Genomic DNA, 27677 nt, shown 5'->3' on the forward strand with positions numbered 1-27677 from the left:
CGCGCGGGAATTCCGGGATCCGGCGAGGCAGGGAACGCTGCCTTGGGAATGCTGCGCGCCGCGGTGCTGAGCCCGGGAGTGCCGGTCCCGGGGGTGCTGGTCCCTGGGTGCTGGTCCCGGGGATGCTGGTCCCGGGGGTTCCGGTCCCTGGGTGCTGGTCCCGGGATGCTGGTCCCGGGATGCTGGTCAGGGGGGTGCTAGTCCTGGAGGTGCTAGTCCCAGGGATGGTGTTCCCGAGAGTGCCGGTCCCAGGGATGCCAGTCCCAGCAGTGCCAGACTCTGGGTGCTGATTCCGGGGTGCTGGTCCTGGGGTGCTGGTCCCGGGGATGCTGGTCCAGGAGGTACCAGTCCTGCAAATTGTGGTCCTAGGGGTGCCAGCAGCCACAGCTGCAGCCCTCGGGGGGCACCCAAAGGTGCTGTACCCAAGGTGCAGGCACCCAAGATGCGGGAGATGCCAGTCCCCGAGCAGGCAGGGATGCAGCAGCCAGGATGAGGATGCAGCAGCCGGGATGAGGGCACCTGTGGAATGCAGGTCTGAGGGCTGGGGGAGCGCTGGTCGGGGGGACAGAAAGGCAAGACCCCTCCCTGGCCCGCAGACACCTCCCGCCCTCCTGGCTTGGAGGGCTGCACCGACTCCAGACACCCGCGGCTGCCTGGATACCTGCGCTCTTCGGAAGGAGCCCGGCGCTCCACACACAGACCGCGGGACTGCATGGAGCAGCCGCTGGCGCCGGGGGTTGCTGTGAGCTGCAGGGGACGAGCGCGGGCGCTGCCACCAGTGCATTTCTGCAGCGGGCAGGTCCTGGTGTTTGGAGGCGACGGCCCGTTCGTGCGGCTCGCTCCATGCACACTCCTCTCTGGCTCATCCAGCCCTCCCAAGGGGCCAGCACAGCCATCTCCCCATATGTTCCCTTTCTAAACTGCTCCTGGATGCTGCCAGGCTTTGACACTACGGAAGAGAGGAGACCAGCGCTGCAGGTTGGCTGTAGAGCAGCTAAAATCTTGATCACTTTGGGCATCCCTTAACAACTCTTAAGCGTTAGCAGAGAGGCAGTTTGCCTTGAGCCTCCCTGCGTGCTTGCTGTTTCCCAGCCTATTCCCCTTTGGCACAGGCGGATGCCGCCAGGCGCAGGGCCCCGGGAGCACCCGTGGGCAGGTGCAGACCTACACCAAAATGTACACCCTGCACCAGCCAGACCTGTTGCCTTTGGTCTCTGCCCTCGCTCAGTGCCGGATGCCCGGCACGGCGCTCTCTGCACGCTCCAGGCTCTATGTGCCGGCTCTGGAGCCGCTTGTCCAGCTGCTGCAGACCTGAGCTGGACCCTGCAGACCCTGGCACCCACAGAGCCCGGCACCCACCACGAGCCTGCAGCACCATTCCAGGCCGGGATGGCCCGGAGCAGCCACGGGCTGCACTGGGCACGGTGCCGCCCCGCCAGGATCCCTGCTGCACTCCAGGGGTATCCTGTTGGACACGGTGCCACCCCGGCAGGATCCCTGCTGCGCTCCAGGGGTATCCTGTTGGGCACGGTGCCACCCCGGCAGGATCCCTGCTGCGCTCCAGGGGTATCCTGTTGGGCACGGTGCTGCCCCGGCAGGATCCCTGGTGCGCTCCAGGGGTATCCTGTTGGGCACGGTGCTGTCCCACCAGGATCCCTGCTGCGCTCCAGGGGTATCCTGTTGGGCACGGTGCTGTCCCACCAGGATCCCTGCTGCGCCGCGGGGGGATCCTCCTGCATGATGTACCACGCACTGGGGAGCCCCGGCCCCGGCGCAGCGCATCCATCGGCTACGTGACCGCGCGGGAGCCGCGGGCAGCGCCGACCCGGCGCCATGGCTGCTGCGCCCGCAGAGCCGAGCGGGAGCCGGGATTGGCTCCTGCTCTGCGTCACCAAGGAGAAACCGGAGCATCGAGGGCTTTTTTTTTTTTTTTTCCCCTTCATTTCTATTCTCTCGTAATCTGAGTCCAAAAATAACGCAAACTCCCTCCCCGGGGAAGCTGCGCTCGAGCCTTGACTCCCTCGCCCTGTGCATTAGCCTGACAGCTGCTAAATGAGGCGCTTATCTCATGCTACATCATAACCTTTCACCAAAGCACAGCAGCAGAGCCTGCAATGGCCTCACGACACTGGGGGGTGCCTGGATGCACCCGAGGTCCCAGGTTCCCTCAGCGAGGTGGCAGGGTGGTGGGGAAGGGTCTTTCCCCCAGTGCAGGACTGGGCATCACTGCCCTCCAGCCCCAGTGCCTGGCAGGTCCCTGGTGTGGCGCCCTGGGGACCTGTTCCTCATGGGAAGGTGAGTCTGGGAGCAAAGCCCTGCAGCTGCAGCTCCACTCCTGCAGGCCCCCGGCAAGCAGCGTGGGGCACGTGCACATCCCTGCATGGGGGTGCTCTATGGGGGTGCTGCACAGGGAGCCTGCATGGGGACCCTCCACGGGGACCCTTCATGAGAACCTGCATGAGAACTTGCATGGGACCTGCATGGGGGTCTGTATGGGACCTGCATGGGGCCTGCATGGGGACCCCGCGGGGCTGGGCAGCAGCAGGGCCGGCTCGCAGCGGGGTTTGCTGCCCCGCTGTGGAGCAATCCTGAATAACCAGCACCGGGAGGAGCTGCTCCCGCTGCCGGAGAGCAGGAAAGCATGGAGGGGTTATCCCGACAGCACTGCACACGTGCTGCACATCTGCTGCAGGCTCCACGAGTGCCAGCCTGGAGCCCGGTGCATGTGCTGCAGGCCAGGCTGCTGGGCTGCGCGGTTCCAAGCCCTGGGAACCTATTCCAGGAAATTAGAGATACAGAGAGGCTTGCACTGAGGTTGCACCGAATGCTAGAGCTTCCCACGGAAGTACTTCATCATGTTCAAAAATATTTAATCCCAGCAATTTTCACATTGTTCTTATAAAAACAGACATGTATGAAGGGAAATGAAATGCTTAGTACATTTTTGGCACACTTTTTTTTTTCTGATTTTTTTCTTCTTTTTCTTTTTTTCTTTAACCTTTACAAATTACAAACACACATTCATTGTTTTAAAGGAAAAAAAGAACTAAGTCTTGACCGTACACTGCAGAGATGCACTAACCATCCCTAGACTAAACCGGGCGCAGGAGGTCGCGGTGCCAGGTGCCCTTGGCCGGCCGCGGCGCGGGCTGTGGCTGCCCCGGCTTCGGGGCCGATTTCCTTCCCGTGCTGCCGCCCTGCGGCTGCTTCTCCTGCAGCCCTCGCCCGGGCCAAGCAGAGAGCTGCAGGATTTTGCTGCCGTGAGGCTGGAGGGCTGCGGCTGCGGAGCAGCAGGCGCCGGCACGGGCCGGGAGCTGCGGGATGCGCCAGACAGAGGCTGCGGGATGCGCGAGCCGGGCGCGCGGGCGCTGGTGCTGCAGGGCGCCTGCATGCACCGTGTGCATGGGGACCCCCTTCCGTGCCGGTGCCCGGTGAGTGCCAGTGCGCTCTTGCAGCCGCAGATGCAGACGTGATGCAGGAGCAGCTCCGCGCTCGCCCTGCTCCTGCAGCCTCCCGTGCTGCTGGGGCTCGCCTCTCCGTGCAGGTCCACGTGCGGCCGCCCGCTCCGGTGCGGGGGGAAAGGAAGCGGCTGGAGCCGGTGCCGCCGCCTCTCTGGACACCGGTGCAGCGCTCCGCGCTCCGGCAGCTTCCCTGAGTCGCTCCCTTGGCCCCAGTGCCCGGGCTGGGAAAAGGTGCTGGGAGCGGCGGGACACCCGGGGCGGGTGCTGCCCCGCGGCCAGCCCTTAGCAATCACTTGCAGGCGCTTGCAACGGAGACGATTTTAATTCTTAACAACATAAAATCTGCAAAAATCCCTGTGCATGTGGGCAGTGCGGGGGGTGCCCGGCCTGGCGCCAGCCTCACCTGCCCCTCTGGCCCCGGCTGCCCCGCGCCGCACACCTCGCGCGATTTAAATAGAATAAATACAGTGAAGAAAACAGTAAAACCTTCGGAAAAGAGGCAAAAGGAAAGACAAGAGGGTCCGGGGTCCAACCAAACTCCACGCAGTCTCTGGGTTAGTTACGGAGGAACGTCTAGAGAGCAGGTTAAGCTCGCAGCCGGCGGCTCCCTCCTCGCTGCCGTTATATGGACACCTCGTATTCCCGCGTTTCCTGGAAATAAAGCAAGCCGTTCTAGGGCTGCAGCTGGGTTGCACCCTCGGTGAAGGAGCAGCTCCGAGCACCTTGCATTGCGCTTGCTCCTGGGCTGTCTTTTCCCTGCTTTTCTCCCCAAAGGTGCTGTGCATTTGCAGCCTGCAGGCCGCGTGCTTGTGTGCTGGTGCCGCTGGGCAGCGGATATCGGAGAACCCAGATAACGGGCACCACCCGGCAGTGCTGCCCTCACCGAGCCCCTTCCCGGCCCGTGCTCGGGGCCAACCTGTCCCAGGGCCGCCACTCACCCCTGTCTCATAGATGGGGTTGTCGAACTCCGTTTCCACCGTGATCTGGCTGTACGGGTGCGAGTACATGAGGGGCAGGCGGAGGCTGGAGTAGTATCTGCACCTGGGCGGGAGATGCCGGCGTCACCAGGGCCGCCCTGGTCCCCTCGCCCCTGTGCCCGTGCCGGCTCCCACCTCGTCACGTAGATGTATGCGCCCCCCAGCAGCAGGGAGATGATGAGCACCGGGATGAAGATGGCTAAGGCCATGTTGCCCCCCTCCAGCGAGGTCTCCGCAGCGGCTTCTGCTACTGGAAGGACAAGGACGGTCCTGCCGGTGCTTGCTGAGCTCCCGCGATGCCCCTGCTTGTCCGCACCGCTCCCCACGGCACCGCGCGCGTTCAGGCTGCCGTGCAGCCTAGCTGGACCCATGTGTGGGTGCTGCAGAGGGGTGCTGCAGAGCCCCACACGAGTGCAAGGGCTGGGGCGTGGGATGGACGGTGCAGAACTCGGCACGGCGTGAGGGCTGAGCCAGCACCGCTGCTGTGGCACGGCATGGCACGGCATGGCACGGCACGGCATGGCACAGCAAAACGCAGTGCAGCATGGTGTGGAATGACATGGGACAGCAAAGCATGGCATGGCACAGCACAACATGGCACAGCTTGGCACGGTGCAGCACAACACAGTGTAACATGGCATGGAGTGGCATGGCACAGCACAACATGGCACGGTATGGTACGGCATGGCATGGCATGGCATGGCACAGGCACCGTGCACTGCTCAGCACTCCAGGCCCTCAGCCGGGCTCTGCACCTCACTCACCTTCCAGCGCGTGCTCGAAACTGTCTTGATTCACTGGAAGAGAAAGAGGGAATGAGCGGGGGCTCCACGGCACCGGCCGCACTCACCCCTGCTCAGCACGGGTTTGCTCTCCTGCCTCTGGCCACACGGGAATGGCCAGGCCTGGGGCATCCCAGCTACAGAGATACATGGATCAGGGGGCATGGGGATGTGTGGACTCAAGGATGCAGAGGACACAGGGATGCAGGGACACAGGGATGTGAGGGCACAGGGATGCGAGGACACGGGGATGTGAGGACACGGTGATGCAGGGATGCCGGCAGGGATGCAGGGATGCGGGGACGTAGGCAGCAGCACCTTTGCACATGGGGAGCGGGCCACTCCAGTGGGAGGGCTGGCCCAGGATGCACTTGATGGTCACCTCCCCCATGAGCTCAAAGCCTTCGTAGCACATGAAGGTGAGCGACTCTCCCGGCAGGTAGAGGCGCTTGTAGAGGATTTGGTAGCCGTTCTCCGGCAGCCCCGGGTTGTCGCAGGCCAGGGACTCCTCGGCTGCAAAGGCAGATGCACCGCGGTGAGCACAAGGAGGGCAACCCTGGACGGGGATCCGTGCAGGAAAAGCAAAGTCCCGGAGCCGCGGGGCTGCGCGGGAGCGACCCCCACTCACAGACGCAGTGCGGGAGCCGCGAGGTCCAGATGGGCGTCCCGGTCTCGCGGCTGTAGCAGGTGAGCAGGGAGCTGCCCTCCAGCACGAAGCCCGGGTTGCACGTGTACTGGATGGTGGTGCCCACGAGCAGCACCGGGTCGGAGATGAGGCGCGTGGAGTGCTCCACCTCGCCGGGGTCCGTGCAGTACATGACTGCGGGGCGGGCAGCGTGAGCAGCGCTCGCGGAGCAGCAGCGGGACGCGCAGGCAGCCGAGCCGCCGCCGTCACTTACTCTTCTCGCAGAAGGGAGGGTCGCTGCTCCAGCTGAGGTCCCACTGGCACGTGAGCGTGTCGCTGCCCACGATGTCGTAGCCCGGGTCGCACTGGTAGGTGATCCTGGCGCCCCGCACCAGCTCCGTGTGCGACGTGGTCTTCCAGCCGTTCTGGATCTCAGGCAGGTCCGAGCAGGAGTCGTTGCGGGAAACCTCTGCGGCCAGGGAGAGACCCAGCACTGTCACCCACGGGGACACGTGGCTCTCCCCCCCGAGCCATCCCGGAGCAGGGACAGCAGCTCAGCAGGCAGCGGTGCCTCCGCTCCGGGCAGGATTTCCCTGGGAAGAGGGAAGTGCAGCAGGGCAGCATCTCCCCAGAGCATCTCCCCAGCTCCTCAGCAAGGCAGGGATTTCTCAATGGGAAACGCCGTGGGAACGGGAAGAGCATCAATGCCCCTCTGCTAATGCCCTGGCTTCCGAAATTGGTGCCTGCAGACAACGCTGGGGCCACACGTTGTCCTCCATGTGCCGACCCATTCGGGGCCCGCTCCCACTTACCCACGTAGTTCATGATGAATCCCTGTCCCTTCCCGAAGACCAGCCCGGCCGGATCCGAGTGGAACTGGATGGTCAGGTCGGGGCTGGAGGAATAGAGCTTCTGGGGGCCGCTGCTGCCCACGAACTGCCCCAGGACGCGGGCGCTGAGCTCGTCCCCGTCATAGATGGTGAGGATGTCACTGTTGGTGATGTTGAGGCTGGAAAGCAGAGGCTGGTCAGGGAGCAGGGCACACAGGGACACGGACGCTGGCGCCTCCTGTGGCATCCCCAGCCCCATCCCAGGGCTCCATCCTGGAGCATCCAGCAGGGATGATCCAAGCACTAGCAGAGCCACTCGCTCTTTGGGGCAGCAGAGCCAATCTGAGCAGTGCGGGGGCAGCCCCCAGCACCAGTCCCTGCGTGGGAAGGAAGGGTGATGCCAGCCCAGCACTTGTGTGCAATCCTTGCAGGATACTTTTCCTTGGGATGCCCCTTTCAGACTGTCTTCTGCCACCCACATGGTTAAACTGCTCTTTGGGGTGTGATCCCCATGGAGCCAGAGGTCTGGCATCAGCGTGGGGGCCTTGCTGAGAAATCTGGGCTGTTGGTGGATGGGGTGTTTGGGAACGCGGCTGGCAGCCTCTCGCCAGCAGAGAGCAGTGGCGGAGCAGGGATGGAGCCAGCGATGTCCCGCGTTCTGCACTGCACTGCACTGCACTGCACTGCACGGGGGGGTCCAGCTGCAGCAGGGCCTGCCGGGCAGCGGGGCAGGGGGCTGAGGGGGCTGCACAGCACGGGGGGGCCGGACAGGCAGCAAGCATTGGGGCTGGAGAACAAGGATTGGGGCTGGAGAACAAGCATTGGGGCTGGAAACAAGGATTGGGGCTGGAAACAGGGATTGGGGCTGGAAACAGGGACTGGGGCTGGAAACAGGGATTTAGGCCTGGAATCCGGGCTTGGGGGCTGCAGCAGCATGTCCCGCGTGGGGCAGCGGGCCGGGGAGCAGGCAGCACAGCGGCTGCGCGGGCGCCGCTCCAGCTGTGCGCACATCTGTGCTGCAGCGGTGCCGGGCTCAGCAGCCTGCCCTGCACGTCGCCCGGCTGCCGAGCCCGGCGCCGAGGCGCCTCAGCTGATCCCCAATGTTTTATTAAGGATGTTCTTGGAAGGCGCCCAGCTAATCCCCTCGGCGAGCTGACATTTGTAGTAAATCTCTGCTTTCTGTCAAACATGATTTTCTCGGTGACATTTATGTTTGATGACTCGGGATCGCATGGCCTGCAGTTCCGCTCAGCCCCAGCCCCCGCCAAGCTGCCGGAGGAGCGCGGGCAGCTCTGCCTTGTGGTTTTACAGAGAGCTTTAAAGCCTTTGTGGCTCTAAGCCCGCACTTGAAATACAGGATGTTCTGGAGAGCCCCGAGCAGCGCGGGGATTGCTCCTCTCCAAATCCGCTGCGTGATCCCACCGGGCGCACGGCCGGCGCTGGGGGATGGAGCCAGAGACCCACCAGCAGCCCCATGTGCAGAGGTGCTGGACACTGTATAGGGAGCGGATAGTGGGAATGGGAAGCAGGGGGATGTGGAGACACCGCGGAGGTGCCGTGCAGCCGGCAGGGCCAGTGCCCGGTCCTACTCACAGCTGGATGTCCAGGAAAAGCCGCTTCTCCTCGCCCACGTGGACCCTCCAGATGCAGTCCTCTCCCTCGGTGTAGGGCTCGGGCCAGTTGGGGGACAGGATCACCCCCGCCACAGCGCTCAGCTCCCCGCCGCACAGGGCTGCACGGGCAGGGCGCACGCGGCTCAGCCTGGCCCCACGGGCCTGCACGAGCCCCGTGTTGCTGCGACCCGAGCTGGTGCTCTGCATCGCCCATGCAATGCCCTGCACCACCCAGTGCAGTGCCATGCACTGCCCTTGTAGCACCCATGCATTGCCCTGCATCACCCATGCAACACCCCGCTTCGCCTGACGCAGCACCCTGCAGCGCGCATCCCGGCGTCGCAGCCGCCCACCTCGGCACAGCGGCTCGGTGTCGTTCCAGTACGGGTCCCGCATGTTGACGCACTCGATGACGGCGGGGCCCTGCTCCAGGGAGTGCCCCGGGTCACAGGTGAACTCCACCGTGGTGCCCAGGTTGTACGTGGGGTCGGAGGTTGTGAAATTCCCGTTCTGGATGTAGGGCTCGTAGCAGTGACCGCGCTCAAAGGCTGTGAGGGGAAGGGGGGGTCAGCGGGATGGGGGGCATCTGAGCCCCGATCCTGGTACCTGCAGCCCCCGCGGCACCCTCAGCACCCACAGAACGGCAGCTCTGCTGCGCTGGGGGCTCCGGGGTGGCAGCCCCTGCCCATGCGCAGCCGCGTGGCACCCAGGCTGCCGCCGTGCGGCCCCTTCCGCGGCGTCTCTTACGGGCAAGTAGGATTAACAGCGGTTTATCTGCCCGGAGCTGTGCAGGCTCAGCCTAACGCCACTCCCGCGTGCCGCCTCCGTAACGCACTTGCTGCTGTGCTGGTATTCACAGGTATTTAAGGAACAATCCTTCCAGAGCCCGGGCTAAGCTTGTGCGGGGAGGGCTTGCATGCAGCTGCACCCCCCGGGCGAGCAGGCAGCACAGGGTGAACCCTGCCTGCGTGCAGCGAGCGCAATAAAGCCGCAGAGCAATGCAACCCCTGCCAAGCAGGCAGGACGCGGGGCTGCCCATACGGAGAGCGTCCCGGGAGCGGCCGCGTCACCTTCGAAGCGGATGTTGAAGGCGGTGGCGGCGGCGGGCTCGGCCGCGGCGAAGTCGATGCGGATGGCGGCGCCGTCGCTGATGATGCCCTCGAAGGGCACGCTGTCGGCGCGCAGCGAGTCGTAGAGCACGGCCGAGCGGTTGGTGCGGCCGCTGTACACCACCATCCTGCGGGAGGGACACGTGCCACGCGCCCCGCACGGCCGCCACCGCGCTCCCCGCACGCACAACGTCACGGGAATTATGCAAAGAAAAATTAGCCGGCCGGATACGTCTCTCTTATCGTGCCATAAACAGGCCTTTATGCTTTGATTTTACTACGAGCCATAAACCTGCTTTACTGCCTCTTGCCAGACTGAATCTTTAATGCAGTTTAAGCACCGGCGCTGGCCCCGTGGATGTGAGCCCTGCGCTGTGGCCGCCCAGAGCTGCGCTCTGCAGCAAGCAGCAGCGAGTGGCGCTGGCCGTGGTGACCCAGGCACCCAGCTGCACCCGAGCCGGGCCGTGCACCCACCTGTCCTTCTCGTCCAGCAGCAGCTTCTCGAAGTGCAGGTGGAGCTTCTGGCCCGGGGGCGCCTCGATGGTCCACGCGCAGGCCATGCCGCCGCTCTGGTTCGCGGGGTAGCTGGGCGACAGCACGCGGCCGATGGTGGCATTGTGCACCGCGCCGCCGCAGGGCGCTGCAACACAGGCAGGGCGCCGTGAGCTGCCGGCGTTGGGCACGCGCGCCCCGCGCCGCGTTCCCGCCGGGAAGGGCGCACGGGAACCGGCAGCGGCTCCGCGGAGCTTCGTGGAGAACCAGTCGCTGCTCTCCTCCTGCCAGCGCTCTGCCCTGCCTGGACCTCTTGCTTGGCTTTGTATGCACGTGTGCCTGCACCTGCGTGCCCGCATCTACGTGCCTGCACCTACATGCCTGCACCTATGTGCTCATGCGTCTTGTAACACCCGTGACTTGTTTCCTCTTAGCTGCCACCAAGCAGAAACTGTTGCCTGCTGCATGCCAACCTGGTGCAACTGCCCCATTGCAGCTCGAGCAGCCCCCAGCACTGCGTTCCCTCTGCCCAGCCTCTTTGCAGCTCCCAGCACAAGGAAATCCCTGCAATTCCTTTTTACCTTGGGGATTCCCATTTTCCCAGCCCGTGTGCCAAGTGAAAACGACTCTACCTGAGCAGATGGGCTCGGGGCTGCTCCAGTGGGGCCTGGAGGCGTTGATACACGTCAGCACCCTGGGACCCTGCAGCTCGTAGCCCAGGTGGCAGTGGAAGTGGGCGATGCCGCCCGAGTGCAAGTCCATGACGGTGACGTCGCCGAAGTCGGGTCTCCGCGGGAAGCTGCAGCTCAGCATGAACACTGCAAGGGCACGGCCACGTCAGGGCGCCGGGCAGCGCCTCGCGCCACGCGGCCGCTCCGCAGCCAGCCGCTTCTCGCCAGCGCCCCGGTTGCTACTCCAGACAAAGAATTATCTGGCAGTCATTTATTCTCGATAGCTTTGCAAGATGGAAAGGAGTGTTTTCAGGAGTCAGGGCAGGAGGAGCTGCCTCCCGGCAAGGGATGCAGAGCAGCGCGGGTGCCAGGGCTGCGGCAGCACTGCAGCGGAGCCCGTCCCCCTCCGTCCGCATGCAGCACCTACCCTGGTAGTGCAGCTGGAAGGTGCCCGGCGCCTCGTCCGGGAAGGTGCGGAAGTAGACGGAGATGGTGTTGGTGGGGCTGCGGATGACCTGGCCCTCCACCAGCAGCGTCTGGTTGGCGAGCAGCACCAGCGCGCCCGCGTCCACGCCGCGGATGGAGAGCACCTCGCCCTCCGACAGGTTCACGCTCTTCACCTGGGGCCGAGGGCGAAAGCGTGAGCCACCGCGGAGCGGGGAGCACCGGCGCAGCGGGCGCGCGACGCGCACGAAACGCCGCCGCGAGCGGTGCCGGGCTGCGCCGGGGCTGCCCAGAGCCCGCGCGCTCCTGCCTGCAGGAATAGCGCGGGGAAAGAGGAGCATCCCCACTTCTTCTTGGATGAGGCAGCTGAGCAAGGAAAACTGAGGCAGGGAGACGCTAAACCTGAGCGCAGGGGCACTCCACAGCCCCACGCTCAGTCCCAGGCTTGCTGCCCGGCGTTTCCTCTCCTCCCGCGTCCCCACAGCCCCTGGCCAGCCTGGCAGCAAAACCCCCGCGGGGGCCCGGGCTCAGCCAGGGGCTCCCGGCTCTGCACCCACAGCTGGGGGTTTCTGCAGGCGCCCGTCACACCAGGCGCCTTCCCCGGGATCCCTCCTGGCCACAGGGGACCTGAGGGCACTCCAACGGCAAATGCATCTAATTTGGTCACAAAAGGCTCTAATTATTATTTGGAAAGTAGCTGGGAAGTAACCTCGCATTTGCATTTCACGTCCATTTAGCGTAATAAATAGGCTGATATTCCAGCAGAAAGGCACTCATCAGATCACTTGTTTCCTTAAGTGCATGAAGACCAGGGCGCTATATTTAGCGCACGCCAGAGCGCTGCCTGCAACGGGCGGCGCTGCGGCGAGGAGGGCTCGGGGCTGCCGACATGAACCTTGCAGGGGAAACCTCCTGAAGGGAGCCGCATCCCTTGCCAAGAGAAGTCAAGGTTTTTCAAAAATAAGAACAAATTAATGAAATGCTTTTAGAGCCACCAGGCTGGCAAGCAGCTGCCAAGCGAGGGCCCCGTGGCCAAGAGGTGTCGGTGGGACCCGAGCACTTCCCAAGGCAGGTCCTGGGCCAGGGCTGGGGACGCAAGAGCAGCTTCTCTATAGAAGGATGGAAAAATCCTTGCGTGCAGCGCTATCTCCTCTGCTGGGCTCATCACTGTGTATCGTACATGACATCTCATGCGCAGACTAAAGAGAGGAAATAAATCCACGGTGTCTCGCTTGCCAGAGATGCTATTCCTAACTTCCCGGGGACATAAATCTTGCCACTGCTGCTGTCGTCTGCGTGGTTAAAAGCTTTCTCCGGAGCCCGCGGCGGCCGGCAGCGGGGCGGCCCTTCTCGCCGTTCCCGGTCGGATACGGCAGCGCCGGGCGCGGAGCCGGCAGCGCCGTGTCCCCCCACGCCACACGCTGCGCCTCCAGCCGTGCCCCCCGGCCGTCCTGCAGCTCCGGCCGCGCCAGCCCAGCGTGTGCCTGCGGGCCGGAGGCCTTCCCGCTGCCCGCTGCCCTCCCCAGCCTGGGGAGCGCCGACGCGGCGCAACACGAAGCGCACGCGGGCGCAGGCTCATTTTACGCTCCATTAAGAGCCTGGCTTATAGCAGAGCCAGGTCAGGCAAGTTCACAGTGGAGCCGCTTGTCTTCAGCACCCTGTGGGTTTGGGGCGGCAGCGGAGCTGCCCTGCAGAAGTGCCCAGGATGTGAAATCGGCAGCACTGGCGCCACTGCCGCCGCCTCGCTCCGCTTCCCAGGAAGCCTCCCCGTGCCCCGTGGTGCCACCAAGGCCGGCCTGGGCCACGGGCCGTCCCCGCGGGTGCCCAGAGCTACTGCAGCCACCACTGTGCTAATGTGCACTCTTAACTGCACAGATTAACCGTTAGTGGGTTTTAATTGGATGCAAAATGCGGCGTGGGGACAACTGGAGAGCAGAGGAGGGCTCCAGTGCCTGGAGTGGGGCAGCGAGCTGAGCGGGCTGGAAGCATTGGGGGCTGGTCAGGGACCAGCTCTGCCTTTTGCAGCCCCGTGCTCGCCCCCGGGATCAGTTCCTGCCTCCCGGAGCAGCTCCGCTCCGAGCGCGGGACCCACCTGCAGCTCCACCCCGTAGCCCGTGTAGACGGTGACGTTGTAGGTGCACTCCAGGAAGCTGTGGCGCGGCAGCGGCGGGTAGTCGGTGGAGTCGATGTAGCCCTCGGGCTCGTAGAAGCTCATGCTGCAGACAACTGGGGGCAAAGCCTGTGTCGGCCGCGGCTGGGCACCCACCGCGCAGCCCCCCGCTCCTTCCCAGCCCTCCTGGCATCAAGGGAGGGATCCAGCCTTTCCCTCGGATCTGCAGGGTGCCTTCTGCAGCTCCACCAGGGAAAATCCTGGCAGGAGCAAGGGAAGGAGCTGGGCAACCGCGCGGATGTGTCCCATGGCACACACTGTGACCTGGGCATGCTCCAAAACCTGCTCCCTTCCCAGGCAGCTTTCGGGAAGCCCAATGGTGAGACAGGCACTACTTCCAGCATCCGCCCTTCCCGGGCGTCCCGGGAGGCTCCCGGCGGGGCCCTACCTGGGCTGGGCTCGCTGGTGGTCACCGTGGTGGTCACGATGGTGGACGTGGTGGTCTCCTGGCCCTCGTCCCACGCGGAGCCGCGGCTGCCGCTCCCGGTGCCACTGGTCACGCTGGGCGCAGCGCTGCTGGGGGCGGCGGGGGCCGGCGCGGCCGGGGCGCCCCGCGGCTCCGCGGCGCTGGGGGCGGCCGTGCCCGCGGGGCCGGGGTCCCCCTGCGGCGGCGCGGCCGGGGTGCCCGCTGCGGCGCGCGGCTCGGCCGGCGGCCCCGGGCTGGCCCGCGTGCCGGCCCCTGCCGGCGCCGTGGCCTTGGGCCGCGGGTGCCTCCTCCACGCCGGGACTTGCTTCCCGGCCGGCGCCTTCCTCCTCCCGGGCGCCGTGGGTTTGGCGTCGGCCGGCGCCGGCGGGACGCGGCTGCGCGCGGGCTCTGCCGGCACGGGGACGGCGTTGGTGGTGCCGGCCGGCGGGAGCTGCGGGGCCGCGCCGGGCGCCGGGGCCACGCTGCCCGCAGGAGCGTCCGCGGCGGCGCCGCCGGAGCGCGCAGGGCCCGGCGCCGCCTCCAGGCTGCCATCTGCAAGGGGAAGGGAACACTGGGGCCGGCGGGCACGGCGCTGCCGTGCAGCCACGCGGGCCAGGCTGTGCCCGGCGGTGCCGCATCCCCGCGCTCTGCCCGTTCGCCGCGCGCAGCAGCTGCACCCTGGTGCTCCCTGGCACTGCCTGCACCGCGCGCACAGCAGCTCCGCAACGCGGAACGCTCCCGCATTTTCACTTCCCATCTGCGGGTGTCCCGGGGCTGCAACCCAAGGGGTGAAATCAGCCCTAGCTGCCAGGGCCACTCCATAAACCACTGTGTAAAGTGCAAGAGAAGAGAAGCAGGGAGGTTTTCCATGGAAACCGCAGTTGCTAGGGAAGGCACTCAATATGCTTTACTTAAAGACTGAGATTCCAGATGCCTCCTTCCCCCAAGCACTCCGGGGTCTGTGGAAGGCAGTGGGACCGGATGCAGCAGGGCTGGATGCAGCGGGGCTGGATGCAGTCAGATCCAGCAGGGAAGGATGCGAAAAGGAAGGATGCAGCAGAGCTGGATGCCATGAGGTCAGATGCGGCGGGGTTGCATGCAGCGGGGATGGATGCAGCAGGGATGGATGCAAGCTGCCTCTCTTGCCACCAAGCACATTTCATGCAGCACCACGCCATGGGCCATGCCGTCCAAGCCGCCCACCCGCTCTGCACCTGCAGCCTCTTTCCAGGACCGAGCTCCAGGAGAGAGCAGTTGCCCTCTGCCTGCCCCGGTGCCCCATCGCCATGAACACTGCAGAGCCACCAAAGCAAACCTCAGCTCATTTTGCAGCTTGACTCGACTTCAAGCTTTCCATGTGCTGCTAATTGTAGCTAGGCTGGGATGAAAAGGAAATAAGGGAACTTTTTGATGTGCAAAGTGCCATGCGGGCCAGGTTGAGGTTATTCTCATGAGTGAGCACAGCTCCCCACAGAGTTTAACCTACCCTGTGATTTTTGTGCCTTTGAGCATTTGCTTTGCTGTTTTATCCTAAGTTTTGCCATTATCAACAGCAAAAGGAAATAAGTGGCCGATAGCAACCTGCTTCCCACTCAAGCCCTGCTCCTTTGCAAGCCAGATGTTCTCCACCGCTGGGTAAATGTGCAATGCTCGTGCATTGCACCGGGCTGCCGACACGGGCCGGCCATCGGGATGGCAGGAAGGAGCCTCCCACGAGGCCGGAGCCGCCTCGGCAGTGGCTGCTTTATCTCCTTAGCCGTAAGCACTAAACCCTAATCTCGTTGCAGCTAATTACATGAGCACCAGGGCAGGATCAGGAGCTCATCCGCGAGCACGCGAGCACCAGGGAGGTTGGTAAGGCAGGATCCGCTGGGCAGGAAGGGCCGGGCGGGAGGTGCCCTGGCTGGCAATGGGGGCTGCATCCGGAGCTGCGCCATTCCAGAGGGTGGGATCGCTGGGATGCACTGTAACAAGTCCCGGCATTGCTGGGATGTGCTGCGCCGGGACACAGCATCACCAGGACGTGTTGTGCCATGCTGCCAGCTGGGAAAGCAGGGAAATGCCGTCACCGTCCCCTCGCGGCAGCCCCAAGCAGCGGGGCTCTGCCCTCTCCTGTTACGCTTTCCACACAACTTAAAAAATTAATTCCTTAATTAGCAGCGGCTCGGTAAGTTCATTAGCCGATTCCCCTCGCACATTAGGAGACATTTCACCCACATCGCCTGCAGCCATCGACACTGCGCAGCCCCTGGCAGCTCCTTGCCATGTGCTGTGATCGTTCCTTGCGGGAATACCCAGTGCCTCCCTTACTCCTTGTGGGAATACCGTGCTCCCGAACCTGCCCCTGGCACGGCTGGCAGGGCCACCCAGTGCAGCCAGTGCAGGAATGGCAGAGACGGCAGCAGCAGCAGTGTCCGGCTCTGCCCGCGCTGCTGTTTGCAGAGGGACAGGGGGTGTTTGACCCTAGATCTGCTAAACTGGCTCTGGATAAAGGGAATGTTGTTGGGATGCACAAGCTTTGTATCATGTCACTTCATCAGGAGTGAGCACGGCATGGAGAGGGCAATGGAGGAAAAGGATGGATATGAGGATTGGGCAGAGTATGAGGATGCGGATGAGGATGGGGAAGGGTACAGGAGTAGATGGCACAGTGCAAGAGCAAATATTAATGATGTCTCTCCCAGACACTAACTTTAAGTCAGCCCTCACACATCAGAGACATGAAAATTGCAGCTTCTGGAACTCAAAACTGCAGACAGAATATATCAATTAACATTGTGTTATGGATTAAATAACCGATTAACTGTGTTAAGCAACAGAAAATACTTTGATGCATGGTGTGCTTGGGCAGCCCTTGCACCCAGCTCGGCTCCCCGCGGCCCTGGCCACGCATGGGGCACAGGTCCCGTGTGCACGGGCACCGCTCTGCACCATCACCTCCCGCGCACGTGTCCCGCTCCAAGGGCCTCCAAGCAGGCGGCAACACAAGGATCCCTTGGTAATTAGCGGCGCTTTTCAATTAAGCTGTGGACAAAGAGCCCGTTTCATGCCGGGAAGCCTTTGAGGAGCAGCCAGGGGATGGGAGCAGCGCATTCAAAGCGCTGGCAGCAGGAGCCCCCAGGCTGTCCCACACTGCTGCTATGGCAGGGGCGATGCTAGAGCATCCGTGGGGCTGCGGGTGGGTGGCAGCAGGGCTGGAGGCACCAGTGCTGCAGGGTGCATGCATGCAGGAGCCCAGCATGTTCCCGTGCCGCTCCAAGTGCCCGGATCAGCCGGCACAGCTAGATGGGTTTGAAAGAATCAGAGAAAGCAGGACTGCAAATGCCTGATAAAAGGGTGCTGATCTAATCACAGAGCGGCGGGTTTGCCGCTGCGCTCCCGCAGGAGCTGACCCGCGAGCAGCTGTACTGCCGGGATCCCATTTCTAATGCCGATGCTATCGAGCGCTCGCTACGAGGACACGCTCGCGGGCTGCGTGGGACCGCGCTGGCATTGCCCGGCCTGGCAGCCACCACCCCAATGCGCTTCATGATCTGACTGCAGCAAAGCGAGGGTGCCGGTAATGACCGTGCTCAGAGCCCACGCGCGGCCGGGCACCCTGGCGGCTCCCGCTCCACGGAGCCGCTCCTGCCGGGAAGCTCCCGCCGGCACACACGGGCTCCGGGGGCTGGTTCCTTTAAGGCTGGGCAGCAGCTGGGGCTGCTCTGCTATAAAGACGGGCCCAGGTGCCAGGCCTGGGTTTGGCCTTGGGGCTCCCTGCAAGCACCCGTTGTCAGGGCTGGCCTTGCTCCCTAGAGGGATGCCTGAAGCGTAAGGTAGGTGACCAAGGCAAGAGCCACCAGAGCAACACGTGTGCTGCAAGGAACCCGGCCAGGACGCCTTTGGGCTTGCTAGAGCCTGCTGCTCGCAGGAGCACTTGCTTTCTGGCTGTGGTGCTGCTTTTGTGTGTGCGTTTCCCTGCCCTGAGAGGGCAGCGGGCTCAGAACCGGCCCCATGAGGACTGGGGCCAGCTCCAAATAGGCCTGAGAAGCTCTTGCAGCTGGGCAGCAAGAACAGAGCTTGTGCATGAAGCGGGCCTCTGAAAACCTGCACGCTGGGTCTGTCCGGGTCCTCTGCAAGGGGGACGTCTTGCTTTGGCTTCAGCATTTGAAATGTTTTCACCTTTAAATCTTGGAGAGGGGAAAACAACTGAATCAAAAAAACAACCCCAGCTTTTCCCTTTCAAAATGCCAAAGCAGAATAATGCCGCCTACATGCTTTAAATGTCTTCCGGAGAGGAAATTTGGAACCTGCTCTTTCCTGCAGCTACAATTGCAGCAAATTGAGATTTTTCTAATGGAAAAAAAAGTTTCCTCCTGAGCATCCTGACAGCTCAGCTTATAAGCAAATAAAATAGTAGCATCTAATCAGCACTGAGTCACACGTGTGGGAGCGCGGAGCAGCGCGGCTGCCCGCTGCATGTGGCGCTTTGGCTCCCGCTCGCGCGCGGAGGCTCTTTGTGCTGCCCGCAGCCGCTGAGGGCGGCGCAGGAAGCCTCGGAGCTGGGTGCCAGCCCAACGCTAGTGCTGCAATCAGGGAAAATGGAAAATAATTCCCCTACAGCTTGGTTTGCAGCCAAGGAAGGATCCGCAGCGCAGCCTGGTGCTGGAATGGGCGGTGTGGAGCTGGGGAAGCAAAGCTGCTCTAAGCGGCGCTGTGGCCGGGCGCTCGTGCCCTGGTTAAGGCCATGCACAAGGAAGCACCATCTCTCCACACCGTTACTGCAGCTATTTGTGTTGCAGTGTGGCTTGCAGCGTGCCTGCCTGTGCAGGACGGGTCCCAGGCCCTGCTGAGGGGGCATGTTGTGGAAGTGCACGGAGGGACGTGCAGGAAGATGCACACGTATTCCTGCACAGCCTGCGCCCATGGTGAGGAGCTGCTGCATGAGGAGGTGAGGCCTCCTGCACCCTCCTGGGTGCAAAAGCCCCTGCCCACCTGCAGCGCTGCTCCTAGCCGGGGTTGGAGGCAGCTTCACGGGAGCTTTGGGGGTGCATTTGCTAACGCCACAGACACTTGTGCAGCCCTGGGGAATTCCTGCACGGCATTAATGTGCTGTTAAATTGGCCCTGCACAGGGCTTTATTTATGCTCACAGGACTGGACTGAATATTTTATATTAAAATCTACATCTGTGTCATTAAATAAGGTTGCCATAGAAACCCCTAATGCTGGGTGAAGATGCTGCCAGCACCCTCAGAGGCTGCTGAGGGGCCCAGACCTTTGCAAGGCCATGGGTGACTGCCCAGGAAGGATGCACCTTCCTCCTCACCTGCCCCTGGGAGGAAAATGGGTGTTCTGGCTACTTTGGGGTTACAGATGGAACCTCTTCCTTCTGTTCCTGTGGTTTCCTACAGCCAGTACTGTCTGGGCACTACCTGGACACTGATAACCTGCCACTGGGCAGCAGGGAACAGCTAGGAGATATCCAGCCCCAAACATCCAGAAAGGAAAAGGTTAAGCATGACTACAGGGGATGACTGTCTCTCTGCCTGGCTATAAATCATTCAGCCGCCTCTCTGGGTTATCTGGGTGTTTGCAACCTCTTTGCTTTGTTCTACCTGTCTCGAGCGCGTTCGCGGCTCGGTTTGATCCGGCTTCCGTGCGGGAGTGGAAAACACGAGGTGACAGCGCGGGGTGACGTGCTGGCTCTTGAGCAGCCCTGTGCCCTGCTGCAGCCTTGTCCCCTGTCACTGCAGCGGCCAGGCTGCCGCTCGCCCGCCTTGCAGCCTGCGTCTCCCTAAATGAACTGCCTGGGCAGGGAGCAGCTCTTTGTAAAAAGAAAAAAAAAAAAAAAAAAGAAAAAAAAAATGTTGTTCTTTGCACTTTCTCCTCTGTTGGAGGCTGTGCCGAAACCTCCCTGCTTGCTGCCTATTGCTGCATGTTGCCCTTGAAAAGACCCCTGTTGCACTCCTCCGAAATGCTGCAGCTCTGGAGCCTAATGATTCCTGACAGATTGCGCACGGTCCCGCTGCTAGCAATCAGGAAGGCAGGGGAAGTGTTGGCTTACTGATGGTTGTGGTTATTACAGTTATTGGCCTCCATCGATTACAGCTCTGCCCGTGCCGCGAGGCTGCCGGGACGGTGCTGGCGCTGCCATCCTGCATGGGAAAGGTGCCCACGGAGGACGCTCCGCTCCCCAAACCACCTCAGTGCCTGCAGCACTGCTTGGCCAAGGGGGTTGGCTTCTTGCAGCGCTGCCTCCTGCGTGCTTTAACTTTCCCTCTGCAGAAAGCAAGAAGCCGGGCTCAGCCACCCCTCCTCCTGCCAAAGCATTTCCAGCTCTGTTCCCTGCACGCGGAGCTGCGGTGACTCCGTGCAGGATGGGCGCAGCAGCACCGCAGCATGCCCGGCTGCCGGGGGATGTGCAGCGGCTCCGGAGCTGAGTGCCCAGGAGCAGGGCACGCTGCCCTCCCCACACCGCGCACTGGGACCTGCAGCACGGGCTGGCATCGCTCTCATTGCTCGTTCGGTTCACAACAACACCTTCTCTCTCTCTCCCTAATAACTCTTTAAATAGCAAAGCAGAAAACAACAAAACTTATTTTGTTCGTTAATTGCAGCTGGATTGATTTAAATACAGAAGTCCCCTGCTGCCAACCTGGACTCGGCACACGCTACATTTCAGGAGTAGAGGATGTGCAGGGAGCTCCCGGGGCAGTTCTGCACTTAGTCCTCCCTGCATGGAGAAGGATATAGCAGGTGACAGTGCCGTGCTCGCTTTGGTGCTGCCCAACACGAACCGTAGCTCCCGATGCTGGAATTGGACCTCAGCGAAAGGGACGTTGCCGGGTGTCCCCGTGTCCCTGCAGCACTCTGTGCGGCTCCCTCGCTGCGGAGCTCCCGACTCCTGCTGCATGCGGGATGCACCAGGAAAGCAGCGGTCTCCTCTCCTCGTGGCGGGCAGCGGGGCGGTAAATTATAAAAACCAGTGGGTGCACTGGCTTGGAGCAGGTTTTTATTGCTGCTGATATTGCTTGTGCTCCCGCGGGGCCATAGGCATTTAATGCACTCTGGCAACACGCTGTGTTTGGAGTAGTCGCACTGGGGCCACAAATCTGTTTTTAAGGACTGTTTCCTCGAGGCACCGTTGCCGACGCTCAGGGAAGCACCAGCGGCCACCCAAGCAGCTCTGTGGCCCCGGGAGTCGGGCTGTTGCCTCCAGGAAAGGCTCTTGGAGCCCATGCTCAGTGGCAGCAGGACGATGGCACGTTGAGGCAGAGGCATGGGATTCTTCAGGAGCTGGATGCTACTTCCACAGTTGGCTCTAATGTTGGGTTCTCATTCTGAATTTAGCTGTGTTGCCTGTGCTGCTCTTTAGTGATTGATTAAGGATGCAATGCGGGATGATGCAGGAAGGGCTTTGCTTGCATGCCCAAGTGAGATGCATGTGGAGCAGAAGCATAAAAAGGTCTCCTGTGCCCTGCTAAACTAGCTCAGAGGGTTTGAGCCGCTTGAGCAGGTGCCGTTTGCTACCTGATTTGTGCAAGGTGCTGTGAGCGGCGGTGTTGCTGCCAGCCGGCTGCACCCGGCCAGCACTGAGGTCTCGCTCGTGAGCATCATCCCCGGCACTAGAGCACCCCAGAGCACCCCAGGCTGCTCCCGGCCTTTCCTCCAGCCGCTCTCCCACCGGGAGCAGGGATGCCTCCCCCTGCACACGCTGCTGCCAGCCCTGGGCACGGAAACCCATTTTGCATTTAGATGCTGCGAACGCGGTCCTGTAATGGAAGGGATGGCAAGCTCTGAGCCGGGGGGCCCGGCTCGTCCTCGCTGCCCGTCCGCGGCGCTGCAGCCCGGGGTGCTGCCTGGCTGTGTCCGTGTGTGCAGGAGCGCACGGAGCCCCCGCCGCCGCGTCCTTGGGCCGCCTACGCGAGCCAGCGCTCGCTCCGGCTCCTCCGCGCGCAAACAAAGGCTGAAAGGAAGCCTTTATGCTCCTGATTAGAGAGCTTGAAAAGTTTGCTTCTAATGGAAGCGCTGATTGCATCTGAGCGCTGATGCGAGGGCCTTGCGGGAGGGCTGCTCTGTCGCGGGGCGACGGCTGCACGGGTGCAGGACGTGCTCGGGTGCCCGGCGGGGGCTGCGATCCTCGTGCCGCCAGGACCCCCTCTCCGTTTGGGGATCAGGAGGTGTTTTCTCTCACCGTGCCATGAGAGCTGCTCTTGCCCATCAAACCAGCCGGGGGCTGCAGCTCCCGGTCCATGCAGAGCTCTGAAGGGCATGGAGCTACCTGCTAAATCCTACCATCAAATGCAATGAAAAATGTCAGAAAACAGCACTACTATTCCAACCCAGGGCAGTCCACAAGATGCTGTGCATTGCTGGTGCATATGTCTGTTCAGTTTTGGGGTGACTTTTAGGCCCTTTAGGGTTTCAGGTCTGCTCTGCCACCCCACAGCAGCGCCGACCTGAAACGGCTCCAGGCCCCTTGGAAGAACAACTGGAGGACAACAACCGTGCAGGGAATTTTCTGATGGGGAAATTCCCAATGCGGCTCCAAGGGCAAACAGGGATGTTTTCCTGCAGTGGTGCAAGCCGGGAGCCTGAGCCCGGGATAAAAATAAAGCGGGATGCGGCAGCACCTTTCCAATGACATTAGTTCCAGTCGTCTCCCCGGTGATGCCTCAGCCCTTCTGCTGGCTCCGTACAAAAGCATTAGGAGTTGCGTTTTCCTTCGGCGCTCCTCGGCTCGGTTGGTGCTGGGAGATGTTTGTGGAGATGCCGCGGGCGGGATTAATGCTGCGCTGTCGCCTCGCCTGCTGATGGGTTTGTAAATTCAGCTCTGTTGATTTGTGCTCTCGGTAAATTGATAAAATCCTCTTTGCACAATCTAATACAGCGTTTAGAGCTCGCCAGGGTGTTAGACCTCAGCGGCTCGTATATTCATGTAAATATACCACCCAGGAGCGGATCGCAGCGCGCTGCGCGAGGAACGGGGCTGGCGACAAGGGGTGCGGGGAGCAGCCGTCCCTCCGAGCCTTGCGCCTTGCCCCCCGCACCAGAGCCCATTACCAGGTGCGGTGACATTTAGAGAAGACGGGAGCCACAGCAATAAATTTCATGGAGGGGAAAGATATGGAAAAGACAGCAGTGATTCCCATGACAGTATGATGCTGGGAGGACGGATGGACAGACAGACAGACAGCGTTTCCCAGAGCAGGAGGAGAGCTGTGTGACACCGCGCTGCCCCAAGCAGAGTGCTGCTCCTCTCTGATCTCCTCCGTTAATTCCGTCGGCAGGATTTCCCATTCTTGAGTTCGGTCCTCCCGTCGTGGGCATCCCGGCAGCGGGGACCTGCTGCATTGCAGTGCACAGGCACCCAGGCCCCACCAGAGATGGAGGCACTTGGGATGCTCACCAGTGGAAATACAGGTTTCTGTCAGGAATAGCCTGATTTTTTCCCCGAGTTGCTTTTAAATCACTTAAATTTCATCCAGGTTGCTTAAATTCCGTCCAGGTTGTCACAGAGACACGCAGCCAGGAGGGAGCTGGAGAGCATCGTAGATGCAGCAAGAGCAATGCAAGAAATTGCTGGCCCCGGTGTTGTGCCCAACTGCTGTCCTGCTGGAGAGGGAGGCTCTTAGCCATCAAGTGCAGCCGTGCTCCGGTAATCCATCTTAAAAAGTTGGATGGGAATTCCCATCAAATCACAGGTATTTTAAGGCCTGTACCTGCAGCTCCGTGCACCGCTGCTTGTGGCAACAGGCAGAGATGGCCTGCGAGCAGGGAGCCCATGGCACATCCCTCGGGATCGTCCCACCGCTTCTCCTCCTTCACGTTCTGAATTTTTGGCCTCTCCCACGTTTGGCACCAGCTCTGTTTCCTAGAGGAAAGCTTGGCAATGCGGATGGCGCCTCCGGAGCTCGCGCTCCATCCCGGCTGCTCGCGCATCCCCTCCCTGCGGCTGCCAGGAGCTTGGCTTCAGCTGCACCAAGCTTCCCCGTGCCTCCCGGCTCCGCCATCTGTCCCGGCGGGTTGGAGCCCTTCCCTCTCCGCGCTCTTTCCGCACTCCTTGCAGAGAGGACACGGAGCTCAGCCCCGACTCCGCGCTCCTTGGAGCCATCCAGCATCTCCCAGCCTTTTCCTGCCTTTCAGACCGGCAGTGTCGGCAGAGGGCTTGCTCCGAGCACCAGAAAAGCACCGATTCCTCTTCTCCATCGTCCCCGCATCCTTTCCATGGAGGGACAGAGGCCGTGGGGGGCGGCTCTGCTTCCCAGCAAATGCCACCACGCTGCAAGGCAGCAGGAGCCGTCTGTGCCGCCCGGCGCAGCCTGTCCCGCGCGTTCCCTGCTCACGGCAAGGCCGCCCGAGGCGGCTCCAGGCCTTGGAGAGCATCCTTAGCACGTCACTTACTAACCATCTGCAAAGAAGGACAGACAGACCGACCTCTGGTGGCCTCTCCTCTGAAATAAGGGGCCCCTGGGCACATCAGAGGAAAGGAGAGCTTTCCAGGAAGCATTTCTGCCTCCTTTTATCCTGGCACTTAACGACTGAGCTGCAGCACCCGGTGTCAGGACAGCTTAAAATCCTCCCTCGCTTCCCTGCAGCCTCTCCCAGCCTCTTCAAGCCGTTTGTCCCATCCTCTGCCCCTCGCCCTGATGGGCTGCAGCCCCGGGAGCCGCCGAGCGCTTCCCTCTTCTCCAGGCGCGCATCCGAGTTCCCCAAAGATCTGTGCATTGGCAGGCTCCGGCTCCAGCGCCGTAGCTGCACATTATGCTAATTAAAGTAGCGCCTGTGTTTGGTAACAGGATTTCCTTGAAGCGTGTTTTACTGCTCAGTAATCGCTCTCAAATGTTTGAAAAATAAAATCACGCCAAGTAAGTAACGCTGGGATTGCTCACGGAAGGGTTTTTCTCTGGAAGCCCGGAGGAGCGGAGGATGCTCCCTGCCATGGCACGGGCGTGAAGCGCCCCGTCTCGTGCCCACACCACGGCTCGCTTCACCGTGCAGCTCGTGTGTCGTTAAAAATAAACTGCTTGCATAAAACGGGATATAAAATGATGTGCAGAGCCCGGCTGGCCCTGGACAGCCACACGTGCAGTCCTGGCCCTCCGGGGCAGCCGTGGTCTCTGTAAGTCGACTATAGGTGTTGCTCGGGGTGCCCCTTCTGACTGAATTGTCCTATAGGTTGCATCTTCAAATCCAAGCATTTTCACCAAACCTCTCGATGAAATATCATATAGAAACAAGCATTTGTAGCACATCAGCATCTGAAAAATGTGCATTTTAAATAGTATCTTGATATATTCATAAGGGCAAAAATACAGAAGTTGGAGGCTAGGAGATAATAATCTTATTGCTGCTGCTCTGACTTTACTGTCTCTTTCCATTAAGGAAGGTAGGGAAAAAAAGGCAGATGGAAAAGCTCCGATCCCTCCCGATCAGACACATCCCTCCCACGGATATTGGGGGCCCTGCAGGCCGCTGGCCGTGGGTTCCATGCCCTTTCCTGAGATGCCAGTGCCCCGGGGCTGCTGCTCACAGGGGAGCTCGCTGCAAACTTGTTGCAGACCACACTCAGTTTTTCTTCCTGATGGATGCGACAGATTTTCTGGAAAAAGCCTCCCTGGTGCCATGTTCCTGCAAGGCCAGGTGAAGAGAGCACGGCTGTTCAGCTGCAACCGCAGCCTGGCCAGTGCAAACAAGCCGGAGGAGACGAAGCAGCGCCCAGATGACGACAGGGTAGTGGAGGGTGCAGCCAAAGCCCCCGGCCCGCGGCTCTGCTCCAGCCGCGGCGCCGCAGGGCGGCTGTCCTGGTCTCAGCACAACCTCTAGTGGACAAAGTCCACATCACTGCGCGGGGCGGTGGACGCAGCCCGCAGCCCCCCGGCCGTGTGTGCCCGAGCACGATGCTCCGCGAGGCTCTGTCCTTGCTCCGCGCTCGCTCGGGCACACGAGCCGGCAGCCGGGCCCTGCCGCTGCCCCGGCCCCGCGTTGCCTTCCCCACTATTCACACCCTGCATTCACACAGTGCTGCAAACGCTGCCTATTGCAATAAATGCTCTCGTGTGTCCTGGCGCCGGGAGTTTCCTGCACAAGTTTGCTTGCAAAGGGACCGGTGCTCATCCCTGCTGCTGGTCCCTGTGTGGCAGGTGGGTGTAAAACGGCGCTGAGCGGGGCAAGCTCTCACACCTCCTCCCTGTTGATCTACACGACTCCATTAGTGCAAAGCACCACAGAGCCACGGGCAGAGCAGCCTGAAGGGCGAGCGATGCAGGATCTGCGACCCCCCAGGCATGGACAGGAGGGCAGAATGTGGGTCTGTGCGCGGTGCGAGCGGCCCCAGCGCTGCGTGGAGCAGAGGGCACCGCTGCAGGAGCGCAGCCTGCAACCAGCACAGCCGAAACCCCTGCGGCCGCTGCAGCCTCGGGGTTTTACAGCAATAATTCACTGCGTCTCGCAAAGGGTCAACGATCTATCAGCTCCTTCCCTGCCAACGGAAGAGGAGCACAGCACACTGTGTTCTCCTATCCCGGGATTTATGACAGACTGTGCGTGCCGGGGGCCGAATCCTGCTGCGGAGGAGCAGGTCCAGGGCTCCCAATGGAGCTGGGGCAGGGTGGCTCCCTGTTGTGCTTCGCCGCTTCGCACAGCCCGGCTGCCGGCCCTGCGGATAGCGCACGACACGGACGTGTCTCGTAGGGTCCGGCCAAGGTGGCGAAACGGCCCTGCCGGCTGCCGCTACTGCCCGTCACCCACTGTAAACAGAGGCTGCAAGTTTGATTCGGGATTATCTGCCTGGATGCTCACACGCAGAATGCAAACGTGCACATGGAGGAAAGAAAATGCCACCATCCCTCTGTGTCTCTCTTGATTTATTACTCAGAAAGAAGGACAGATTCTAGAAACTGTCTGAAGAGCCAGGTACGAGACTGAGTTGTCCAAGCGCTTTAATGCAGCCCAAACAAGCAGAGCCAGGAGCCCTGCCCGGTGCTCCCAACCCTGGGCACTGTTAATCTGTGCTCAAGCACCAAATCCGTCCTGGAGGTCACTCTCCCGGCCCTGCACAAATGCTGCAGCACGCACCAACACTGGCCTCTCCAGGGCATCCTCTGAGCGCGGCACTCGTTCCAGCAGAGCCGCCAGCAGCAGCCGGAGCCTCGTCCGTGCAGCCTGGCAGGCGCCGGGGCAGGCGGCGCATTAGCCGTCCCTCAGCCCCACGCTCGCTTGCAATGACTTTGTCAAGTCACCCTCCAGCGAGTGCTGAAACCTATTCTTATCCCTGCCATCATGGTGGTGGAAGGGAGAGGGAGCAGAGCGGCGCTGCGACGCGGAGCACGTGCAATGAACACACAGAATCCGCGGGTGCTGCTGGTGCCAAGGCAGCGGGACGGGAGTGTCCGGGGGGGCCTGGGCCCGGCATTGCGGCCTGGACAGGGCCGGGAGCCCTCCCCATAGGAAAGGGGAGTAGGAGTGTGTGTGTGGGGGGGCATTCCCCGTGCACTGCTGCACCCCTGGACACGCTCTGGAGGACCCCCACCCCTTGAACCTGACCGAGGGGTCCCGGGGGGGCTCGGCCGGGCCCGGCTCGCGGGGGTCCCGGCTGCTGCGGGTGCCCCGGCCCGGAACTGTCCGCCCCGCGGTGCTGAGCAGCCGCCGTCCTGCCGCGCACGGGACCGGCGCGAGTGCCGGTACCGGTGTGGATGCGGTGCCGGTACCCGTGCGGATGCGGTGCCGGTACCGGTACCGGTGCCGATACCGGCGCGCTGCGGCCGGGCGCGCTGCGCTCCTGCAGCGCCAGAAGTTTGAGCCCGGCCAGGGGAGCAGGAGAGGCGGGCGGGGACCCCGCGGGCACCGGGCGGGGGTCGCCGGGCAGCAGCGGGGCCGGTTCCAGCAGCCCCTTCCCGAACCGCCCCCCGCCAAGGGGGCAGGCCGCCCCCCGCCCCTCCGCGGCCGCCCCCTCCCCTCCGCAGCCGCGCTCGGCGGTGCCGGTGCCGGTACCGGGCGCCCCGCTCCGCGCCGCTCTTGGCCGCTTACCTGGGCGCGGGGCCGCGGGGCTGGCGAGCAGCAGGGCGAGCAGGCAGAGCCCGCGCGGCCCCGGCATCGTGCGGCGGCTCCGCGGGGC

General features: G+C 62.4%; 1 protein-coding gene across 1 annotated transcript; it reads right to left on the bottom strand.

The window, feature by feature from the left end:
- Positions 1-3928: 3928 nt before the first annotated feature.
- SEZ6L (seizure related 6 homolog like) lies at positions 3929-27656 on the bottom strand. The gene is made up of 18 exons (XM_026036705.1): positions 27590-27656; positions 13907-14132; positions 13563-13690; positions 13097-13230; positions 10988-11180; positions 10522-10707; positions 9872-10037; positions 9359-9525; positions 8642-8836; positions 8269-8407; positions 6658-6854; positions 6120-6314; positions 5849-6040; positions 5539-5733; positions 5203-5235; positions 4574-4688; positions 4400-4502; positions 3929-4112 (listed from the first exon to the last, which is right to left on the bottom strand). The coding sequence occupies exons 1-18, from the start codon at positions 27654-27656 to the stop codon at positions 4083-4085; spliced, it is 2661 nt and encodes an 886-aa protein (XP_025892490.1). The 3' UTR covers positions 3929-4082.
- Between the last annotated feature and the right edge of the window lie 21 nt (positions 27657-27677).

This window comes from Nothoprocta perdicaria, unplaced genomic scaffold, assembly GCF_003342845.1.
Source record: "Nothoprocta perdicaria isolate Ctin4 unplaced genomic scaffold, notPer1 scaffold_185, whole genome shotgun sequence".
Taxonomy (NCBI): Eukaryota; Metazoa; Chordata; class Aves; order Tinamiformes; family Tinamidae; genus Nothoprocta; species Nothoprocta perdicaria.

What these genes read in the sequence shown, in the direction of transcription:
- SEZ6L (XM_026036705.1), bottom strand. Translation starts at nt 27,656, where the DNA reads ATGCCGGGGCCGCGCGGGCTCTGCCTGCTCGCCCTGCTGCTCGCCAGC. An exon ending in AGGAAGGCGCCGGCCGGGAA is followed by an intron (nt 13,691 to 13,906) that starts GCAAGTCCCGGC and finishes CGCCGCCCCCAG; the next exon opens with CAGCGCTGCGCCCAGCGTGA. An exon ending in CCCTCCCTTCTGCGAGAAGA is followed by an intron (nt 6,041 to 6,119) that starts GTAAGTGACGGC and finishes CCCGCCCCGCAG; the next exon opens with TCATGTACTGCACGGACCCC.